The 19461-nt window shown below is 40.9% G+C and overlaps 1 protein-coding gene across 3 annotated transcripts in view; it reads left to right on the forward strand.

The window, feature by feature from the left end:
* The window catches only part of ST7 (suppression of tumorigenicity 7), a 142859-nt gene that overhangs the window by 72004 nt on the left and 51394 nt on the right, over nucleotides 1-19461 (forward strand). For all 3 annotated transcript variants that reach the window (XM_073573348.1, XM_073573347.1, XM_073573349.1), the window contains exon 2: nucleotides 10712-10794. In XM_073573348.1, coding sequence (XP_073429449.1) covers nucleotides 10712-10794 — 83 coding nt within the window. The remainder of the gene's footprint in view (nucleotides 1-10711; nucleotides 10795-19461) is intronic.

Genomic DNA, 19461 nt, shown 5'->3' on the forward strand with positions numbered 1-19461 from the left:
AAAAAGAATAAAAAATCGGGGTATATTTACCTTCCGACGTCCCGCGCTGCCATCCCGGGCCTCAGCGTTCCCAGTAATGCCTTGCGGCAAGGTCCTGTGATGACGTAGTCTCGCGAGATCGCTATAGTAACGCGAGACCAACGTCATCACAGGTCTCGCAAGGCATTACTGGGAACGCTGAGGCCCGGGAATGCAGCGCGGGACGTCGGAAGGTAAATATACCCCGATTTTTTTAATTTATTTTTTTTTAACATTCTATCTTTTACTGTTGCTGCCGTATAGGCAGCCTCAATAGTAAAAACCTGCTCACACTTGTCAAACACTATGTTTGACGAGTGTGATCAACCTGTCAATCACTTTCCAAGCGATGCTTCAAATCGCTTGGAAAGTGCGCGAAAATCGCGAGCAAAATCGCGGTGAAATCGTTTTTTTCCGCGCGATTTCTGGGAAGGAGTCTGGTTTTTAGTGTCCGGAATAAAACACTACGTGGGCGCATAGCCTAAAGTTGATTTAGTGCTGTGAGATTGGAGATTGACTCCAAACAGCTGCAGGGAGACCAGAACATTGTCTGTACCCATTTCATTTTGTTGGCAAATATGCAGCTTTACTTTCAAGGTGCCTATCGCGTTACACAGAAACCAAAAAGTTGTGGTCACCTTGGGGTTGCTGCTGTGAACCCTTGTTTTAAGAAAAAAGATATATATAGAGAATTGGGATCCAGCAAAAACATGAAAGTTCACCAGAATTATAAAATCTTCTTTATTTATCCATTAATTCATATAAAAAATGTATGAGGAACTCCAAACAATTGGTAACATTCCAGCAAAGGGACTACGTGTTTCAGCACTATGTGCCTTCTTCACGGTCCTATTTGAACTGAGCTCCAACACTGACAATATATCCTCCTTTGTGGAACATATTCAAATGATCCTTAATTAAAAGCAGTGAAACAAACCAATTAAAAACACCTGAGTAGATGGTTGAAACTCAGTTCAAAAATATTGCTAGAAAAATACATATATTGAACATGTTTTATACGTAGACCAATGAAATAAACAATTGGTAATAAATCAACAGTGATATGAAATAACCGCCACACAAAAAAAATAATAAAAATTATTAGACATATATGAAAAAAATATAAACAACATGTGGTAGGCGCGATCTAAATATCAGAGACGATCACAAATATAACTCTCAAAAGGAAAGATATAATGGAGTAGGTATAAGGTAGAGATATAATCTTATGAAAACTAATAAAGGCTCTCTAGGAAAAAAAAAAAAAAAATTATTCCTTTTTCCCCTTATCCTTTTTTCTTTCCTTTCCCTCTCCTTCCTTCCCCTTATCTCTCTTTCTTACTTAATATTGTGTAATGAGATCCATTCTACTGTTTAATCCGTCAGGAACTCTAGTCTCTAATAAAAAGATCCACCTACTTTCTCTAGAGAGGATTTTACTTTTATGATCACCACTAGAGTTGAGCGATACCGTCCGATACTTCAAAGTATCGTATCGGATGGTATCGGCCGATCTTTAAAAAAAAGTATCGGTATCGCCGATTCCGATACCGGAAGTCCCATTCAAGTCTATGGGACTTCCGGTATCGGAATAAGAAAAACCCTTTCCTGCCCTTGTACAGCCTCTCTGGGGTCTGTACGGGCCTTTCGGGGGGCTGTGCCGGCCTGCCAGGGGGTCTGTGCAGGCTCCGGTGGTCTGTGCCGGCCTGCCGGGGGGCTGTGCCGGCCTGCCGGGGGGCTGTGCCGGCCTGCCGATGGTCTGTGCAGGCTTCGGGGGTCTGTGCAGGCATCGTCCGATGGGACAAGTCCCATCGGGCGATGCCTGCTACCATGACAGTGATTGACACATTAGCCAATGATGGGACAGTAATAGTCCTATCATCCGGCTAATGTGTTGAATGTAAAAAAAAAAAAATTACATGCTACATACATACAACATGCATACTACATACATGCTACATTCATACTACATGCTACATACATGCTACATACATGCTACATTCATACTACATAAATACTACATGCAACATACATACTACATATATACTACATACATACTACATATATACTACATGCATGCTACATACATACTGCATGCTACATACATACTGCATGCTACATACATACTGCATGCTACATACATACTGCATGCTACATACATACTGCATGCTACATACATACTGCATGCTACATACATACTGCATGCTACATACATACTGCATGCTACATACATACCACATATATACTACATACATACTACATACATACTACATGCATGCTACATGCTACATACATAACACATATATACTACATGCATGCTACATACATAGTACATGCTACATGCATGCTACATACATAGTACATGCTACATACTACATATATACTACATGCATGCTACATACATACTACATGCATACTACATGCATGCTACATACATACTACATGCTACATACATACTACATATATACTACATGCATGCTACATACATACTACATGCTACATACATACTACATATATACTACATGCATGCTACATACATACTACATGCTACATACATACTACGTATATACTACATACATACTACATACATACTACATGCTACATACATACTACATATATACTACATGCATGCTACATACATACTACATGCTACATATATACTACATATATACTACATGCATGCTACATACATACTACATGCTACATACATACTACATATATACTACATACATACTACATGCTACATACATACTACATATATACTACATGCATGCTACATACATACTACATGCTACATACTACATATATACTACATGCATGCTACATACATACTACATGCTACATACATACTACATATATACTACATGCATGCTACATACATACTACATATATACTACATGCATGCTACATACATACTACATGCTACATACATACGTATATACTACATACATACTACATACATGCTACATACATACTACATATATACTACATGCATGCTACATACATGCTACATGCTACATATATACTACATATATACTACATGCATGCTACATACATACTACATGCTACATACATACTACATATATACTACATACATACTACATGCTACATACATACTACATATATACTACATGCATGCTACATACATACTACATACATACCACATACATACTACATACATGCTACATATATACTACATATATACTACATGCATGCTACATACATACTACATGCTACATACATACTACATATATACTACATACATACTACATGCATGCTACATACATACTACATACATACTACATGCTACATACATACCACATACATACTACATACATACTACATGCTACATACATTCATACATATATACTACATGCATGCTACATACATACTACATATATACTACATGCATGCTACATACATACTACATGCATGCTACATACATACTACATGCTACATACATACCACATATATACTACATACATACAATACATTCATACAATACATACATAGACATACAGTACATATAACATAGAGTAACATACTTACCAATACTTGTCACATTGTTCCCCGAAGCCATTGTCTTTTCCGGAATAAATATTAACATAACAAACCACAAAAATACTCACCCACGATCCGAAGCAGTCCACGAGTGTGTCCCACGACGATCTTGGGTAGAGAACTGCAGCATCAGCTGATGCTGCCGTTCTCTACGGGCTGCAGGAATCCAATGACGGAAGGTAGGTATCCTTCCGCACTGTATTCCTCCGCCACTTAAAAAAAAAAAAAAGTCCCTAGTCTCACTTTATGCCATTGCTGTGTGGGAAATTCCCACACAGCAATGGCATAAAGTGAGACTAGGGACTTTTTTTTTTTTAAGTGGCGGAGGAATACAGTGCGGAAGGATACCTACCTTCCGTCATTGGATTCCTGCAGCCCGTAGAGAACGGCAGCATCATCTGATGCTGCAGTTCTCTACCCAAGATCGTCGTGGGACACACTCGTGGACTGCTTCGGATCGTGGGTGAGTATTTTTGTGGTTTGTTATGTTAATATTTATTCCGGAAAAGACAATGGCTTCGGGGAACAATGTGACAAGTATTGGTAAGTATGTTACTCTATGTTATATGTACTGTATGTCTATGTATGTATTGTATGAATGTATTGTATGTATGTAGTATGTATGTGGTATGTATGTAGCATGCATGTAGCATGCAGTATGTATGTAGCATGCATGTAGTATATATGTAGTATGTATGTAGCATGCATGTAGTATATATGTAGCATGTATGTAGTATGTATGTGGTATGTATGTATGTAGTATGTATGTAGTATGTATGTGGTATGTATGTATGTTGTATGTGGTATGTATGTAGCATGTAGTATGTATGTAGTATGTATGTAGTATGTATGTAGTATGTATGTAGTATGTATGTAGTATGTATGTGGTATGTATGTAGCATGTAGTATGTATGTAGCATGCATGTAGTATATATGTAGTATGTATGTAGTATGTATGTAGCATGCATGTAGTATGTATGTAGCATGTATGTAGTATGTATGTAGTATGTATGTAGCATGCAGCATGTATGTAGCATGTATGTAGTATATATGTAGTATGTATGTAGCATGTAGTATGTATGTAGCATGCATGTAGTATGTATGTAGTATTTTTTTTTTTTTAACATTTAACACATTAGCCGGATGATGGGACTACTACTGTCCCATCATTGGCTAATGTGTCAATCACTGTCATGGTAGCAGGCATCGCCAGATGGGACTTGTAGTCCCATCGGACGATGCTTGCACAGACCCCCGGACATCAGCACAGCCCCCCGGCAGGCCGGCACAGCCCCCCGGCAGGCCGGCACAGCCCCCCGGCAGGCCGGCACAGCCCCCCGGCAGGCCGGCACAGCCCCCCGGCAGGCCGGCACAGCCCCCCGGCAGGCCGGCACAGCCCCCCACAGGGTGCACAGACCACCGGCAGGCGGTACAGACCCCCACAGGGTGCACAGACCACCGGCAGGCCGGCACAGCCCCCCGGCAGGCCGGTACAGACCCCGGGCAGTCCACACAGCCCCCCGGCAGGCCGGCACAGCCCCCCGGCAGGCCGGCAGAGACCCCCGGAAGGCCCGAAATGACGGCGCATCATGATGCGCACACACCGCGCATCATGATGACGTCAGGCTGTCAATCAACTGAACTTCCGATTCCGATGCCGAATTCCGATATTGAAAAAATATCGGAAGTCGGTATCGGAATTCCGATACAGCAAGTATCGGCCGATACCCGATACTTGCGGTATCGGAATGCTCAACACTAATCACCACCCCTTCGTGGTTTTGTAACCACCTCTATTCCCCTAAAGGAAAAGCTTTTTAAATCTCCTTTATGCACATTAGCAAAATGTTTGGAAACCGCAGAGGCTCCTGCAATAGGCAAATTTCAGATTCATCAGTGGCTTGTGTATCTAATAAAGGTATGGAAAAAAGAAAAAAATCTTACCAAAGAAATTACAACAAGAGGGAGCTAAACCAAAAAACGGATTAGAAGGAAAGGAGGAAGACTCCATAAGAGAACAGGCTTATCAGGACAAACTCCGGAAACGGAAGAAGTAACTGTACCAGTCTACAACCTTTCCAGTTATATACTTTCAGCACCGCAACTTTCACTTTTGTCAAAAGGACTTGGTTTTTCCCCAGCATGTAAATTTAATGTATATGACACAGTGTGTGATGTTAATCGTCTAGCACGTAGTTTAACCTTAAAATGTCATTTTGTGGATGATATTGTTACTGATAATTCTTGTTCTGTAGAAAATAGGGATGTTGAAAGGTTACTTACGTTTGAGGAACAGGTGGGTTTGTATAATTTGAGACAACTAGAATCTGAAAGCTCCAAAGAATACCAGGTTAATTTAAATGATTCTTTTCATGTAAAAAATACAAAATTTTACCCACTTAAATCTAGACCTCCGATGCTGGATGTTTTTCAAGAAGCGGTGGAAAGGGATTTGGTGGAATTAAATAACATATCACTGTTGATTTATTACCAATTGTTTATTTCATTGGTCTACATATAAAACATGTTCAATATATGTATTTTTCTAGCAATATTTTTGAACTGAGTTTCAACCATCTACTCAGGTGTTTTTAATTGGTTTGTTTCACTGCTTTTAATTAAGGATCATTTGAATATGTTCCACAAAGGAGGATATATTGTCAGTGTTGGAGCTCAGTTCAAATAGGACCGTGAAGAAGGCACATAGTGCTGAAACATGTAGTCCCTTTGCTGGAATGTTACCAATTGTTTGGAGTTCCTCATACATTTTTTATATGAATTAATGGATAAATAAAGAGGAAGATTTTATAATTCTGGTGAACTTTCATGTTTTTGCTGGATCCCAATTCTCTCATATTTCTATTTGTTGGGGCACACTCTCTGCCTGGATCCGTGCAGAATATAAGGTGAACACCGACGAGGAACTCCTTTATGGTGAGCTGGCTATATGTTCTTTACATTGTTGGAATATATATATATATATATATATATATATATATATATATATATATATATATATATAATTTATTTATTTGTACTTTTCTGGGTGTGTTAGGGTATCTTGTTTAAAAAAAAAAAAAAATATATATATATATATATATATATATATATATATATATATATAATATTATGTACTTGTACTTTTCTGGGTGTGCAGGGTATCTCTCTTGTGGGTAGTAGGTGAGCAAATCCCATCAGTCGCGCACATGTATGCTGGGAGTCCATATTATTGCCTTGGTTGTACTCTGCCCTCGAGTGTTCTTGTGAAGTGAATTAACCATTCCACAAGAGACTAATTTTAAAGACACTGATATTTCCATTTTACCTATAGGCTACAAATGAATTTTTATGAATACAAATTTTAGCATAAATATCCAAGTTCAGGCAAAGTTACAAAGTCAAGTGAAGAAATGTAGCTTTAGGTGGGTCAAATCATTCCATTAGAGGCCAGAAAGCTACAGCTAGGAAAATACATTGAACGGGATTTCTTTTTAGAAATTCAAAACTGTTGATTGTGTGTTTCATCAAGAGTTCTCGGGTTTTTCCACATGGTCTAAAATATGCCAGTAGATTACTTTGCCTCCTAATAAAATGGCTCTAAAGTGTAAACCTTTGTAATGACAGCGTATACACTGGGAGAATTTCCCAATGTGTAGAAGGATGTACCTATTTATGAATAATCAATGTGAATTTATCTCTAAAATATAAGTACGGTATATAAGCCGGCACCGATTTTCCTCTTCAGTTACCAATATTTGTTTTTCTTGCTAGAGGGACAATAAGACTATGAACTTGGTAATTTCTGTTGTAGACAGGTTCATATCCAGCAATCCGTTGCACCATGACTTGGGATATGGTGTAAATTGGTGTTGCCCTGTACGGCAGGCACACAGACGGGTCTAGCACTCTGTACTTCATCCATATTTTATGCAGAATAAGTAACTGAATATGATTGTGGTGCCAGGCTAATTTGCTCTACTTGTAGAACTAAGTGTAGTTACAGGTCATTATTCTCTTCCCGACCTTCTGTGATAACATGGTGGAATGTAGGAAACATTAGCGTCTACGTAAGTAGCTTTTACAGACTTTGTGCTGCATTTTGTAAAATTGCAGTTGTTCCATCCTTCCCCCCAAAAATATTTAGTTGGCACTACAGCGGATGATTCAAGGTGGTGCTCTAACGTCTTAAGATCTTCTTTGGTTTTCAACTTGAGGTAGATACTACAATTTTCCCATTTCATCCCTTACAAAGTTAATGAGCTACTTGTCTTTCTGCAGGTTTTCTGCCTTTTCTTCTTACAATATACACGTGAATGCTGCCATTCTCTGCAGTAACGTCTCTTACATTCCCCATGTGCATTTTATTACGTAATAAGGTGCAAGATGGGGGAAACCTCTGATGTTTTATATCTGAAACTCCATTTTGAAGACACCGAAAACTATGCTTCTCTGTGAAAGAGCAAACTGGGTTTTTGGCATGCTACATAAGTAAAGCCTTAATACTGCAGCACACATACACCTACATCAGTTGCCATACTAAATGCATAACCAACCTAAATGGGTGTAAAGGTGTAAGATTTGGGGTTTAAAGTGAGACCAGACAGTCATTAGTGTGAGGCAGGCACGTTACTGATGACTCTGTATACTGTTAGTGTTACAGATTACCACTAAACTGTAACTTGAATATTGCTTAAATGGAGTCAGCACAAAATGACTGTTCAAACAAGAACAGATGCTTGGTGCACCCTCGGTATGGCAAGCAGTTCTGTGCTCCTTCCCACCTAATAGTTTTCCATCTTTCTCCTTTTCTTCCTTAATTGATAGCTCTACCTTTCCAGAAGTTACAGGGTACAGAGATGGGTGGAATACAAGTATATGGTAAGGTGCATTTAATAGCTTGGAAGCGCTAAAGATGCACCAAGAGTCTGTGCTTGGTTTGAACAGTCATTTCATTTGAAAATGTAATATAACAGCAACATAAATATTTTTATGCTGTGCTGGTTTCCATTTTAAGGTCACGTAGGTAGTATTCTTGCTGTTATTGCCTGTACTGTAAAATTTGAAGTCTTCTTAACCTGATCCAGCAAAAGAGGAAGGGCCTGCGTCTAGGCTGCACACTCATGTTTTAGGAGTGTGCTGGGGTGGAGAACAGAGACTGGCTTCATTTTACTGTCTTCTTCAAGATTACTGTATGCAATTTTCATTAGACCGTTCCAGTAGTCTGTTTTGATACTGCTGCTTTTGTAAGTTGTCTATTGAGAAAAATATCAGCCTTCAGTTAAAATTAAAAAATCCATTTCACAAGTTTTCCTTACAACAGAATCTCCAAGCAGTCAAAGAAATAATCTGTCAGAGTTTAGAACAAAAGCTGCTAAATACCTTTTAAATCAAACCGGATAATGTAGTTTAGTAATTGGCTTACACTTTAATACCGCTTTAAACAGATTAGAATGTGCCCTATGAAGTAATGCTAGCACGATCTAGTAGGTGACTTGGCAGGTAATTGGTGCGCTAAATGTGATTGGGGGGTGTCTGATATCAACCATTCTTTACCCCCAAAGTGCCACAGTGGCATGTTCTCAGTCACACTTTTTCCACTTTTTCAGATTTTTTTTTTTTTGTTGACTGGTTTGTCTTGAAGCCTTTTTATGGATTTCCAGTCGACTGTAAACTGGGTAAGTTGGGGGAAAATACAGCTTCTGGATATTCTCCGGATTCATAAACTTTACAAGTCTACATGGCTTAAAGGCTGACCACCTGGATTATGACTCCAAAGAAATGTGTAATTCATTTGTGTGGTTAAAGGGGTATTCCCATCTCCCTATATGTATTAATAATAATATTAGCAAATACCTCCAATTAGAAGTGGCGTATAGTTTTTCTGATTTGCTATGTCTTTCCTCATGTGCAGGCATTTCAGGACCTTGGGTATCCATGGTTATGACCACCAGCTGTCACTAGTTCAGTGGTTGTAACCATAGATACCTAAGGTCCTGCAGTGTCTGCACATGATGAAATAGACAAGGGGAATCAGAAGAACTATACTACATTTCTAATTGGCGGTAGTTGATGATATTATTATTACACCTACTACATAACTGGGGTAGGATCTTGTAGATAGAAATACCCCTTTCAATGTTACCTAAGTAAAGTCTGAGGTGATCTGCATCTAAAAATTAATAAAATTCTAGATGTTCGAAGTAGTGATGAGCGTACGTGCTCTAATAACGGGTTATCCGAGTGTCGTTGGCATGCTTGTATATTATGTTCTTGTCCCTATGGTTCCATGATTTGCGTCTGTTAGGCAGCCACAACACGAGAGCATTGCCTGTTTGATGGTACAGATTTCTTCCATGTCCCACACGGCTGTGTTTGGGAAAACCTCGGCTCCACATGGTGATGCACATTTTGAGTCCCAAAGTTAATTGTCTGATTACTTCTACAACTACACAACTTCTCTCCCCTTTTTTCAATAAAATATTTACTCTGCTGGTAAAGGGGGTGATAACCTAAAGAAACGTTCCTGTATCTTGCCTCTCTGGTAGGAAGATGACCGTATCGGGCTGGAATTTTTCTTCCTCCTGTAACGTTCAGTTTTCCCCTCTTCTTCCGTACAAACAGATGATAAATGTATCTGGTGCAAAAAGCCCTCTAACAATTTCTGACTTTAAACTGTGAAATCCATAAGTCAATCAGTAGCCATGTGACAAACTCTGCAAATGACGCATAAAGTATATCACTGGCTGGTAAGTGAAATACTGAAAAACTAACATTGTTTGGAAGGCAAATCTGGTCAGTAATGTCCTTTACATCTGAAATGATCTGCCAAACATATCCATCATTGATAGAATTATCATTTGCCATGGTAAGACACTGGCTGGTAAGTGTATGGCGCATACTGTATTTTATAGATGATGGCCATTATCGCATTTCCTACTTTTTTTATCACTACTTCTGGGGAAGTAATTTGACCTTGATTATTTGACATGAACAGTAGATTTCTGCAAGCTAGAGAAGCTGGATAAATCATACATGTAATTGCTTTGTGCTAACTGAACATTGCACCCTACACCAGGCATACACCCGTCCTAGAGAACAATGGTAAATGGATTGTGTTTTTTTTCTATTTCAGTGAGTATGTTTTTGAACACTCTTACACCCAAATTTTACGTTGCTCTGACCGGCACATCATCCCTCATCTCCGGACTTATTTTGGTGAGTACATCAATATTCCTTATATTGTAATATGGTGACAGGTTTGTTCTTGCTACTAATTTTAGTAGGGCGGGCTTCCTAAAGGCAGACGTTTCAATTAGTAGGATTTTCTCACAATGCTGATTGCGTGTCCTACTGTAAGGACCACACAATCATATTATGGCATGCTATTATTATTATTTATTATAATGCTAATAATGTTATAACATTATTAATTAGGAACAACTACTTAAGTCCTGTTTTAGTTACAAAAAAGCTGTTATGTGCATGGTTATTGCCATTTTTGTCTGCACCCAGTGTAAGGGTTGCCACTAACAACACTGTGCAAAAATGGCTGGTCTTCGAGGTCCAATATAAGCCTGGTCTAGAATGTAAAATCTCCTGCGCCATCTCAGTAGGGATTCCATGGTATGAATGAGGTATTACTTTGTGCAGAGTTGTAACCAAAGTCTCAGATTTAATCCAGTGTACCTAGAAATGGCAATGGTTGACAAAGTTCCTCCTTGTTTTTCAGTAACTTCTAGAAGTTGCGCTTCATGATCCATACAAAAACACTTTGCCTTAGCCCATTGAGCTCTTTGGTGACTTATAATTTAGAGAAACCGCATACTATCCTGTACAGAATTTCATAACATTCCCGTGATTCATAAAAAATGTATTTGCCACAATTTCGTTAATGGAATTTTCTAGTACATAACCATACTTCCTTCTTGTAAGACAATTAACCGACACATGGGCCTGCATTTTTTCACATGCTGTCTGCTGATGACCCTGCACTCAGTAAAGCTGATATATTCTCTATATATGCCCATAAGCCATATTAGACATTGTAATTTGCTAGTTTTGGTAAAGTATGTCCTAAATGGGTTCTGGCAAACACCGTAGTATCCCTCCTGCTGTTTGCAAAGGGTTGTTCCCTTATGTTCGTTCTACCTACATTGAATTCCTTAAGTTTTTTTGAGGGGTTGAAAAATGGGAACGAATACAGATCTTCAAGGAGGATGGAAAAACCTTGTAGCTTCACTGTTCCTCCATCCTCCTTTTCATCTCTGGGGCTTTGTGAGGCTGGAATATCTTTTGCCTTCTAAGAGTAAGTGTGCAGGATGTCTTTTAGATGCAGGCATGTCCTCTGAATTTCTGTAAGCAGGCATGTCCTCTGAATTTTTATAAGCAGAAAATGTTTCAGGAAAATGACAACTAGGTTTGATTTTCCTGAACAGTCTCCTTTAGGTGCCTTTTTGGTAGTTTTTGCATGTGTGGGTGCTGTTGTGGGTGTTTTTTTTTTTTTTTTTTTTTTTGTTTTGTTTTTTTTAAAGCTATTGCACTCTCTGCCTTGCCTGAAAAATATGCTGTGTGCACATACCCTCAGATAGCATTACACCATGTTCCAGGGTAGCTGGCCAAGCAGAACTTAGTTGTGTGACTTTTGGGGAATAATTCTGAGCCCAGTCAGTGTGTTTGTGACTAAAAAATAAAACTTGCATAACTCCAAAGTGAGGAAACCCTATAAAATTGCTGTTTTTTGTGTGTCTACAGTGCACATGCATATTGAGCTTGATTCATCATTTATCGGTGAAGGGGTTAATGTTTAAGCTGCTTTTTTTTTTTCTCTCTCTTTTTTCCTTGTGTTATTTGTTTTTACATTTATTGTGCAAATTTCTTCAAAAGGTTCACGTAGTTCATCTATTTTGCACAGAATCAAAAATTATTTTTATTTTTGTCTTAACGTTCTCTTTTTTGCGTTTTTCATCTTAACCCCTTTGCGACAAGGCGACTGCTAATTATTCCAGCATAAATGGTGCTCCTTCCCTTCCAAGCTCTGCCGTGTGCCTAAACAGTAGATTTCCCCCACTTGTGGGGTATCTGCATGCTCAGGAGAAATTGCACAACAAAATGTATGGTCCATTTTCTCCTGTTACCCTTGCGAAAGTAAAAAAAAAAAAAAAAAAACTAGGTCTAAGGCTATGTGCACACGTAGGAAAAGTGGTGCAGAATTTTCTACACAAAATCCGCATCTCCTGGCAGAATCTGCAGCCGCGGATTTGCTGCTGTTTTTGTGCGGATTTTGTGCGGATTTGCCGCGGAATTGATGCAGATTTTGTGCGGATTTTGTGCAGTTTTTGCCACTGCAGATTTCTATCATGGAGGGGTCCAGAAACGCTGCAGATCCGCACAAAAGAAGTGACATGCACTTCTTTTAAATCCGCAGCAATTCCGCACTGATTTTTCTGCACCATCTGCACAGCTTTTTTTTTTCCATTGATTTACATTGTACTGTAAATCACAGTGCGGATCTGCAGCGTTTCTGCGCGTAAAAATCCGCTGCGGATCCACAGCAAATCTGCATCGTGTGCACATAGCCTAAAGGAAAATTGTTTTGTGAAAGAAAAATAAATATTTTTTTCTTTCCACATTCCAAAAATTCCTGTGACACATGTAAAGGGTTAATAAACTTCTTGAATGTGGTTTTGAGCACCTTTAGGGGTACAGTTTTTAGAAAGGTGTCACTTTTGGGTATTCTCTGTCATATAGGCCCCTCAAACTCACTTCAAATGTGAGGTGGTGCCTAAAAAAAAATGGTTTTGCAAATTTTGTTGTAAAAGTGAGGAATCTCTGGTTAAGTTTTAACCCTTATAACTTCCTAACAAATAAATGTTGATTTCAAAATTGTGCTGATGTAAAGTAGACATGTGGGAAATGTTACTTATTGAGGTTTTTGTACGATATGACTCTCTGATTTAAGGGCATAAAAATTAAGTTTGAAAATTGTGAAATTATCGCCATCTTTCCGTTTTTTCACAAAGAAATGCAAGTCCTATCAAAGAAATTTTAACGCTATCATAAAGTACAATATGTCACAAGAAAACATTCTCCAAATCATTGGCATTCATTGAAGTGTTCCAGAGTTATTATCACATAAAGTATGCATGGATTTATGTCTTTTTACATCAATTAAGGAATTTGCTCTTTAGACCTTCTGGGGTCATCGCAACACAGAACCAGACAGACGCAATCAGAGGGCAATAAAACCTTCACACTGCTTATTTATGAACTGCTCCAATATTTATGCTTATCACTCCCCCATAATGACTATTCCACTTCACATCACTTGTCTTCGCTATTGGGTTATTTCTGTGCTGTCTTTTGTGTAAATATGTTATCCTTCAGATTTTGTATTAGTCTAGCCTGATGAAGAGACCTGCGTAGTCTCGAAAGCTTGCAACTTGTTACCATCTTTTCAGTTAGCCATTAAAAGGTAAAAGTTTGGTTCGGGTACCTGAACTTGATCCTGAACCCCATTCAAGTGAATCGGTGGCCCAAACATCCGCTGGTTCCCATACTGTCATCTATGTGACAGTGTGGGAAACACCGGTTCTGATTGGTATTACCTGACATCAGTAATTCAACCGCTCAGCACGCCCGCTGGAACACACTGACAGTGTGTGAATCCAGCTCTTGTGATGAGCACTGCTGTCAGTAAGGTTATCGCAGTTCATAGCCGTTGAACTGCGATAACTTTACTGAGGTCAATGCTCTTTGCAGCAGCTGGATTCACATGGTACTATCAGTGTGTTTCGGCAGCCGTTCTGAGCGGTTGCATTACTGATGTCACAACTTAGCACTACATTCGGATGTAACACAGTCTAGGATCGTCGTGGGATGGATTTACGGTGTTCCGCTTTGGATTTTTTTTTCTTAAAGGTAATAAATGGGACAGGATATGTGCACGCGATCAGTAAACGCTGCGAGTTGGACGCCGTGTACTTGTGCAGCGTCTAACCTGCAGCATCCAGCTGTTACAGAATAGTGGAAGGGATTTAAAAAAAAAAAATCCACATCACTGAGATCTCCTCTCTCGAGATCTTGGTGCCGAGATCTCCACCTGTGCATGCCCCAGCAGCCACTTACCTGGAGTCCACCGTACAGTAAACCATGTAAATGCGCGGGGGCTCTGGGCTTTCACAAGATGCCGACTGAGTCCCCGCACCACCGAACACCCACAGCGGCGCACATTGGAATACCCCCTCATCCCAGCAACACTCCACGCATTCCTCCGCCAGCAGTGACCCTGGGATGCTGCTCCACCGCGGCTAGTAAGGGATGTCCACATTATAAGACACACCCATTTTCCCAAAAAAATTTTGGGGAAAAAAGTGCATCTTGTAATCCAAAAAATACGGCATCTCTGTGTGTGTTTATTGCTCTTGATTACGAGGTTTATAATTGGGGTGTATTTTAAAAGCCTCTCCATTCCTAAGCCCTGGCCTTGATGTCAGCGGACATTACATAACTGACATCAACTACAAAATATTACCATGCTTGCCAGTGCACCAGGTCAAGCAAGAAGAGCTAGGCAAAGCACAAGAGTTGTCACATCTGTGCACTTTTTGTAGGGATGCCGCTGGCTATTTTTAGCCTTGGAGGGCCAAATATTCATGGACCTTCCCAGCCTGAGACTACCAACCCCCAGCTGTCTGCTTTAACGTAGCGGGTTACCACAAATCAGGAGAACCCCATGCCTTTTTTTTTTTTTTTTTTTTTTTTTTTTAAATTAAAAAAGAAAAAAAAAAAGTGTGGGGACCCTTCTAGTTTTGATAACCCGGCAAGATAAACCACACAGCTGAGGTCTTCAGCCCGCAGTTGTCTGTTTTATCTGTGCTTGTTATGACAAATAAAGAAGGCCCAATATCTTTTTTTTTTTTTTTTTTTTTTTTTGGCTGTGATGGAGCCGAAAGTTCAAGCTTTTTCAGGCTGCTGAACTCTAACAGTAAAGGTACTGTCACACTTAGCGATGTACCAGCGATCCCGACCAGCGATATGACGCGGTCAGGATCGCTGGTACATTGCTAAGTAGTCGCTAGTGAGCTGCCACATAGGCAGATCTCACTAGCGACATCGCTGGGGACGGGGGTCGCTACTTACCTGTCACACCAGGCGATCCTGCGTCCTCCCGCCCGGCTCCACGCGTCGCTCGTCTTCACAGCAGGAAGTGCCACAGGAAGCTGACGACGAGAAACAGTCCTGAACGTTCTCGCGCGATCAGCGATAACCAGCGGGGGAGCCGGTCGTAGGTAAGTATCACACACAGCGATATCGCTAGCAATATCGCTATAACGTCACTAGTTATAGCGATATTGCTAGCGATATCTCTTAGTGTGACATGCCCTTAACACTTACATCTGGGAGACGACTTTACTGTTTGGGTTTGCCCTTCACTACAAAACAGGCAAACGCCTATAAAATAGTCTTAGCAAAAGGTGCAAAATGAAAAATGGGTGAAAAAAAAGCAAAATCTATGGGGGGGTGGTTGCAAATGCAGTAATGAATGTCTTTTTGTGTTGTCTTTTTTGGCCATTTTGCTTCTGATGATTTTATTTTTTCTACTATGTGTATTCTTGTGAAAATGCAAGTAGCCTGTCATGATCCAGACCGAGGATGGAGTCCTGTTTTTCCCTTTTTCTCGGTCTGGTCATGTAGGGGTTAACCTTTCTCAGTCTGGGTTCAGGTTTGCTATTTATCGCCGCTGATTCCTTCAGGCTATGTCGGTTAAGGCCCTGTCACACTAAGCGATATCGCTAGCAATATCGCTATAACGTCACTGGTTTTTGTGACGTTATAGCGATATCGCTATGTCTGATACTTACCTCCGACCGCTCCCCTGCTGGTTATCGCTGATCGCGCGAGAATGTCCTGGACCGTTTCTCGTCGTCAACTTCCTGCTGGGCTTCCTGTGGCGCCGACGAGCGACGCGTGGACGCGGGCGGGAGGACGTCAGGATCGCCTCGTCTGACAGGTAAGTAACGACCCCTGACCCCTGCTATGTTTCTGGTGAGATCTGCCTGTGTGGCAACTCACTAGCGACCACTTAGCGAATGTACCAGCGATCCTGACCGCGTCATATCGCTGGTCAGGATCGCTGGTTCATCGCTAAGTGTGACAGTACCTTTATAGTTTTGCCTAGGTCTGCTGTAGCTGACTCTGATTGCTTTAATTTGTCCTCCTGCGTTTGCTGCCTGAACCTGTGTTCGTTTCCCCCATTCCCGTTTTAACTCCGTGTTCACCTTTAGTGTATTGACCTCCCGGTTCTGACTTGGCTTGTATCCTGACCTGCTTATCTGCTTCCGACCATTACTGATTCTCCGGCTTGTTTCTGACCATGTGTATTGCTGTGACCTCTGATACTTCATTCCCTCTCTGTTGCTGAACTGGCTTTTCTGACTACTCTTCCACCACCTAGTGGCTCCTGCCTGCTGCTCTGTGGTTTCACTGTGATTGTACCTGTTTTTCCTTCACCCGCACCCCTGGTGGAGGTTGTGTGCTACTGCGTTGCTTCAGGCATGACATAGCCCATTTTATTTAATGGGTGAAGAAAATCTAACAAAAAAAGCTCATAATGGGAACGTGGCCTTGAAGTATTCCCATCTTGGCCATAAATTTCGATTCGGGTCCCTCTAATGTGAACATGTTCATTCCCAATAGTGGGAGAGGTGCTTATGGGGCCGCCACCCGTTTATTCCTGTCAGCGATATAAAGAGCGTTTCTCTGGGACCTGCATTTACTGGACTTTTTTGGTGTATTTTATGGATAGGTCTGGCTTATGTTGGAGACTGTATTTTGGACAGTGCAACCATACGCAAAATATGGCATTAATTTTATTGGTTATTTCTAGTTTCTTATAGATTCATTGCTCAGATGGTAGGTACATGGTCTTCAACCCCCCCCCCCCCCCCAAAAAAAAAAAAAGAAACCGGTGTATGCGTGACACCCCAGAGTCCGATTGTCACAGTGACATTACCTCCCTCTATGAGGTGAAGTCACGCTTGGAGGCAGAAAAGGGACCCCATGCCAGGTAATAGATAAAATCACAAATTCCTGCTGCAGGTCAGAAAAGGGAGATGCCTTATAAATTCTGGCCAGCAGAGGGGGTTGGTGAGTCGGCTAGAAATCAGCTGAGGGGGTTGTCATGGAAACGAAACAGCTGTGAGGAAAAATGACAGTTAAAAACGTGAGGTAAAAAGATCTTTCTGGAAGATCCTGTCAGTTGAAGACAGGGAGCTGATCTGTAAGCAGCTGGTGAGGGGCAGCTGATCTGTGAAGAAGGAAAAGGACATGAACAGAGACGGAGAGGCTCTGGGAAAGCTAAAATACTGCATATAGCAGACCCCTGAGTGAAGCGCTAATAAAGAAAAAAGGGACATCAGAGTCCTAGGCTGACAGGAGCTGTACGCCCTGATAGCCGAATCTGAAAGTACAGGGGATTGTAAATTCCTGTGCACATTGAACACCTGAGGGCACGGCAGCAGATAAGGAGTCCGGGGCCGACGGTGAAGAGAACGGTACCCGTGGAATAGGCTCACGCTGACAGCTGTACAGGTTAGTGAAACCATCACGAATAGAGGGTCACAGCATAGTTATATACAGCGGAGACCCACACACATAGCACAGAAAGGAAGGTCCTAAATCCCCACCTGGCAAGGTGGATCCCCTGAATGCCTCCAGGCGAGCCGGACTCATTCCATCACCTGTATGTGGTACTCCGGTCTGCAACTTATTACCAGTAAAAGGTAAAGAAACTGCACCTCTCTGTGTCTTTCTCTCATTTATCTGCACCCCAACGTTCACAGCCATTTTTACTGTTTATTTAACATCTTTGCCCTGGGACTACAGCCCTACCTGTGGAGGGCTACAACATCATAGCTGCATCCAACATCCATCCCAGAGAAGCAACACCGCAGCGCTGGTCACCTCTGACTAGAATACCACAGGTGGCGTCACGTATTTCACCATCTAATAACTTTTATTTTCATTTTTTTACCACATAAATACCACACAACTTTCCCCTATTTTAATTAATGGACGCCTCTGGGCCACGAACAAGGTCGCCGCCGCCGTGACACCGTCCCCCATGGAAGTCGACGGGCCCGGTACCGAGTACCCCCAGGCCCCGTGGGGCGCTCCACATGGAGCAAGTCTTATATTAATAGTTTTGTGAGCATGCATCCCAGAGCTTTCTGCAGGAATGCCTTGTTAATGACCCCTGTGTATCGTGGCATACACAGACCTTCGCCATAATCTGCGCACTTTGCCAGGCATAAGGAGGCTGGCTGTCTAATTGATTCTCTGTGGAGACTTGCAGCAAAATAGACATTTCCCCAAAGAAGATCCCAGCTAGTAATGAGTGATCCCTATGGAAAAAGACGTAATTGCTTTATTTTTTGTGTGGAGTTAATTTGTACTGCAAATGGATACTTGCTGATTTACTATACACCCCATCCTTTAATAGTTTCCCTCTGAAGCCACAGAGTGGATGTAAATCTAGATTATTTTTTTTTTGACCACCAGAACTTATTTACCTAGTAGCATATTCCTAAACAAAGTAGGGATCATCTATTAAGCATACAAGAGTGTGAGCGATCTGAGCGCTTCCTGGCAATAAATATAATATGCAAAGCTGCAGACAGCACATTTGTTTGTGTGGCTTCTGCATCAGACATCTAAATAGTAATGGTTAATATAAGGTCAGTATTGGTACCGTCCCCGGGAATGCAATGCATGCAGTGGTCATTTTTCTTTTTTTATTACCTTTTAGGTAATAATATTGGGAATTAGGGCCCAAAAGGAAAATTTTACATAGTAATGGATCAGATAAGGGGGTGGCAAATATTC

The sequence above is a fragment of the Dendrobates tinctorius genome, unplaced genomic scaffold (assembly GCF_039654945.1).
Source record: "Dendrobates tinctorius isolate UK_male_01 unplaced genomic scaffold, ASM3965494v1 ptg000035l, whole genome shotgun sequence".
Taxonomy (NCBI): domain Eukaryota; kingdom Metazoa; phylum Chordata; class Amphibia; order Anura; family Dendrobatidae; genus Dendrobates; species Dendrobates tinctorius.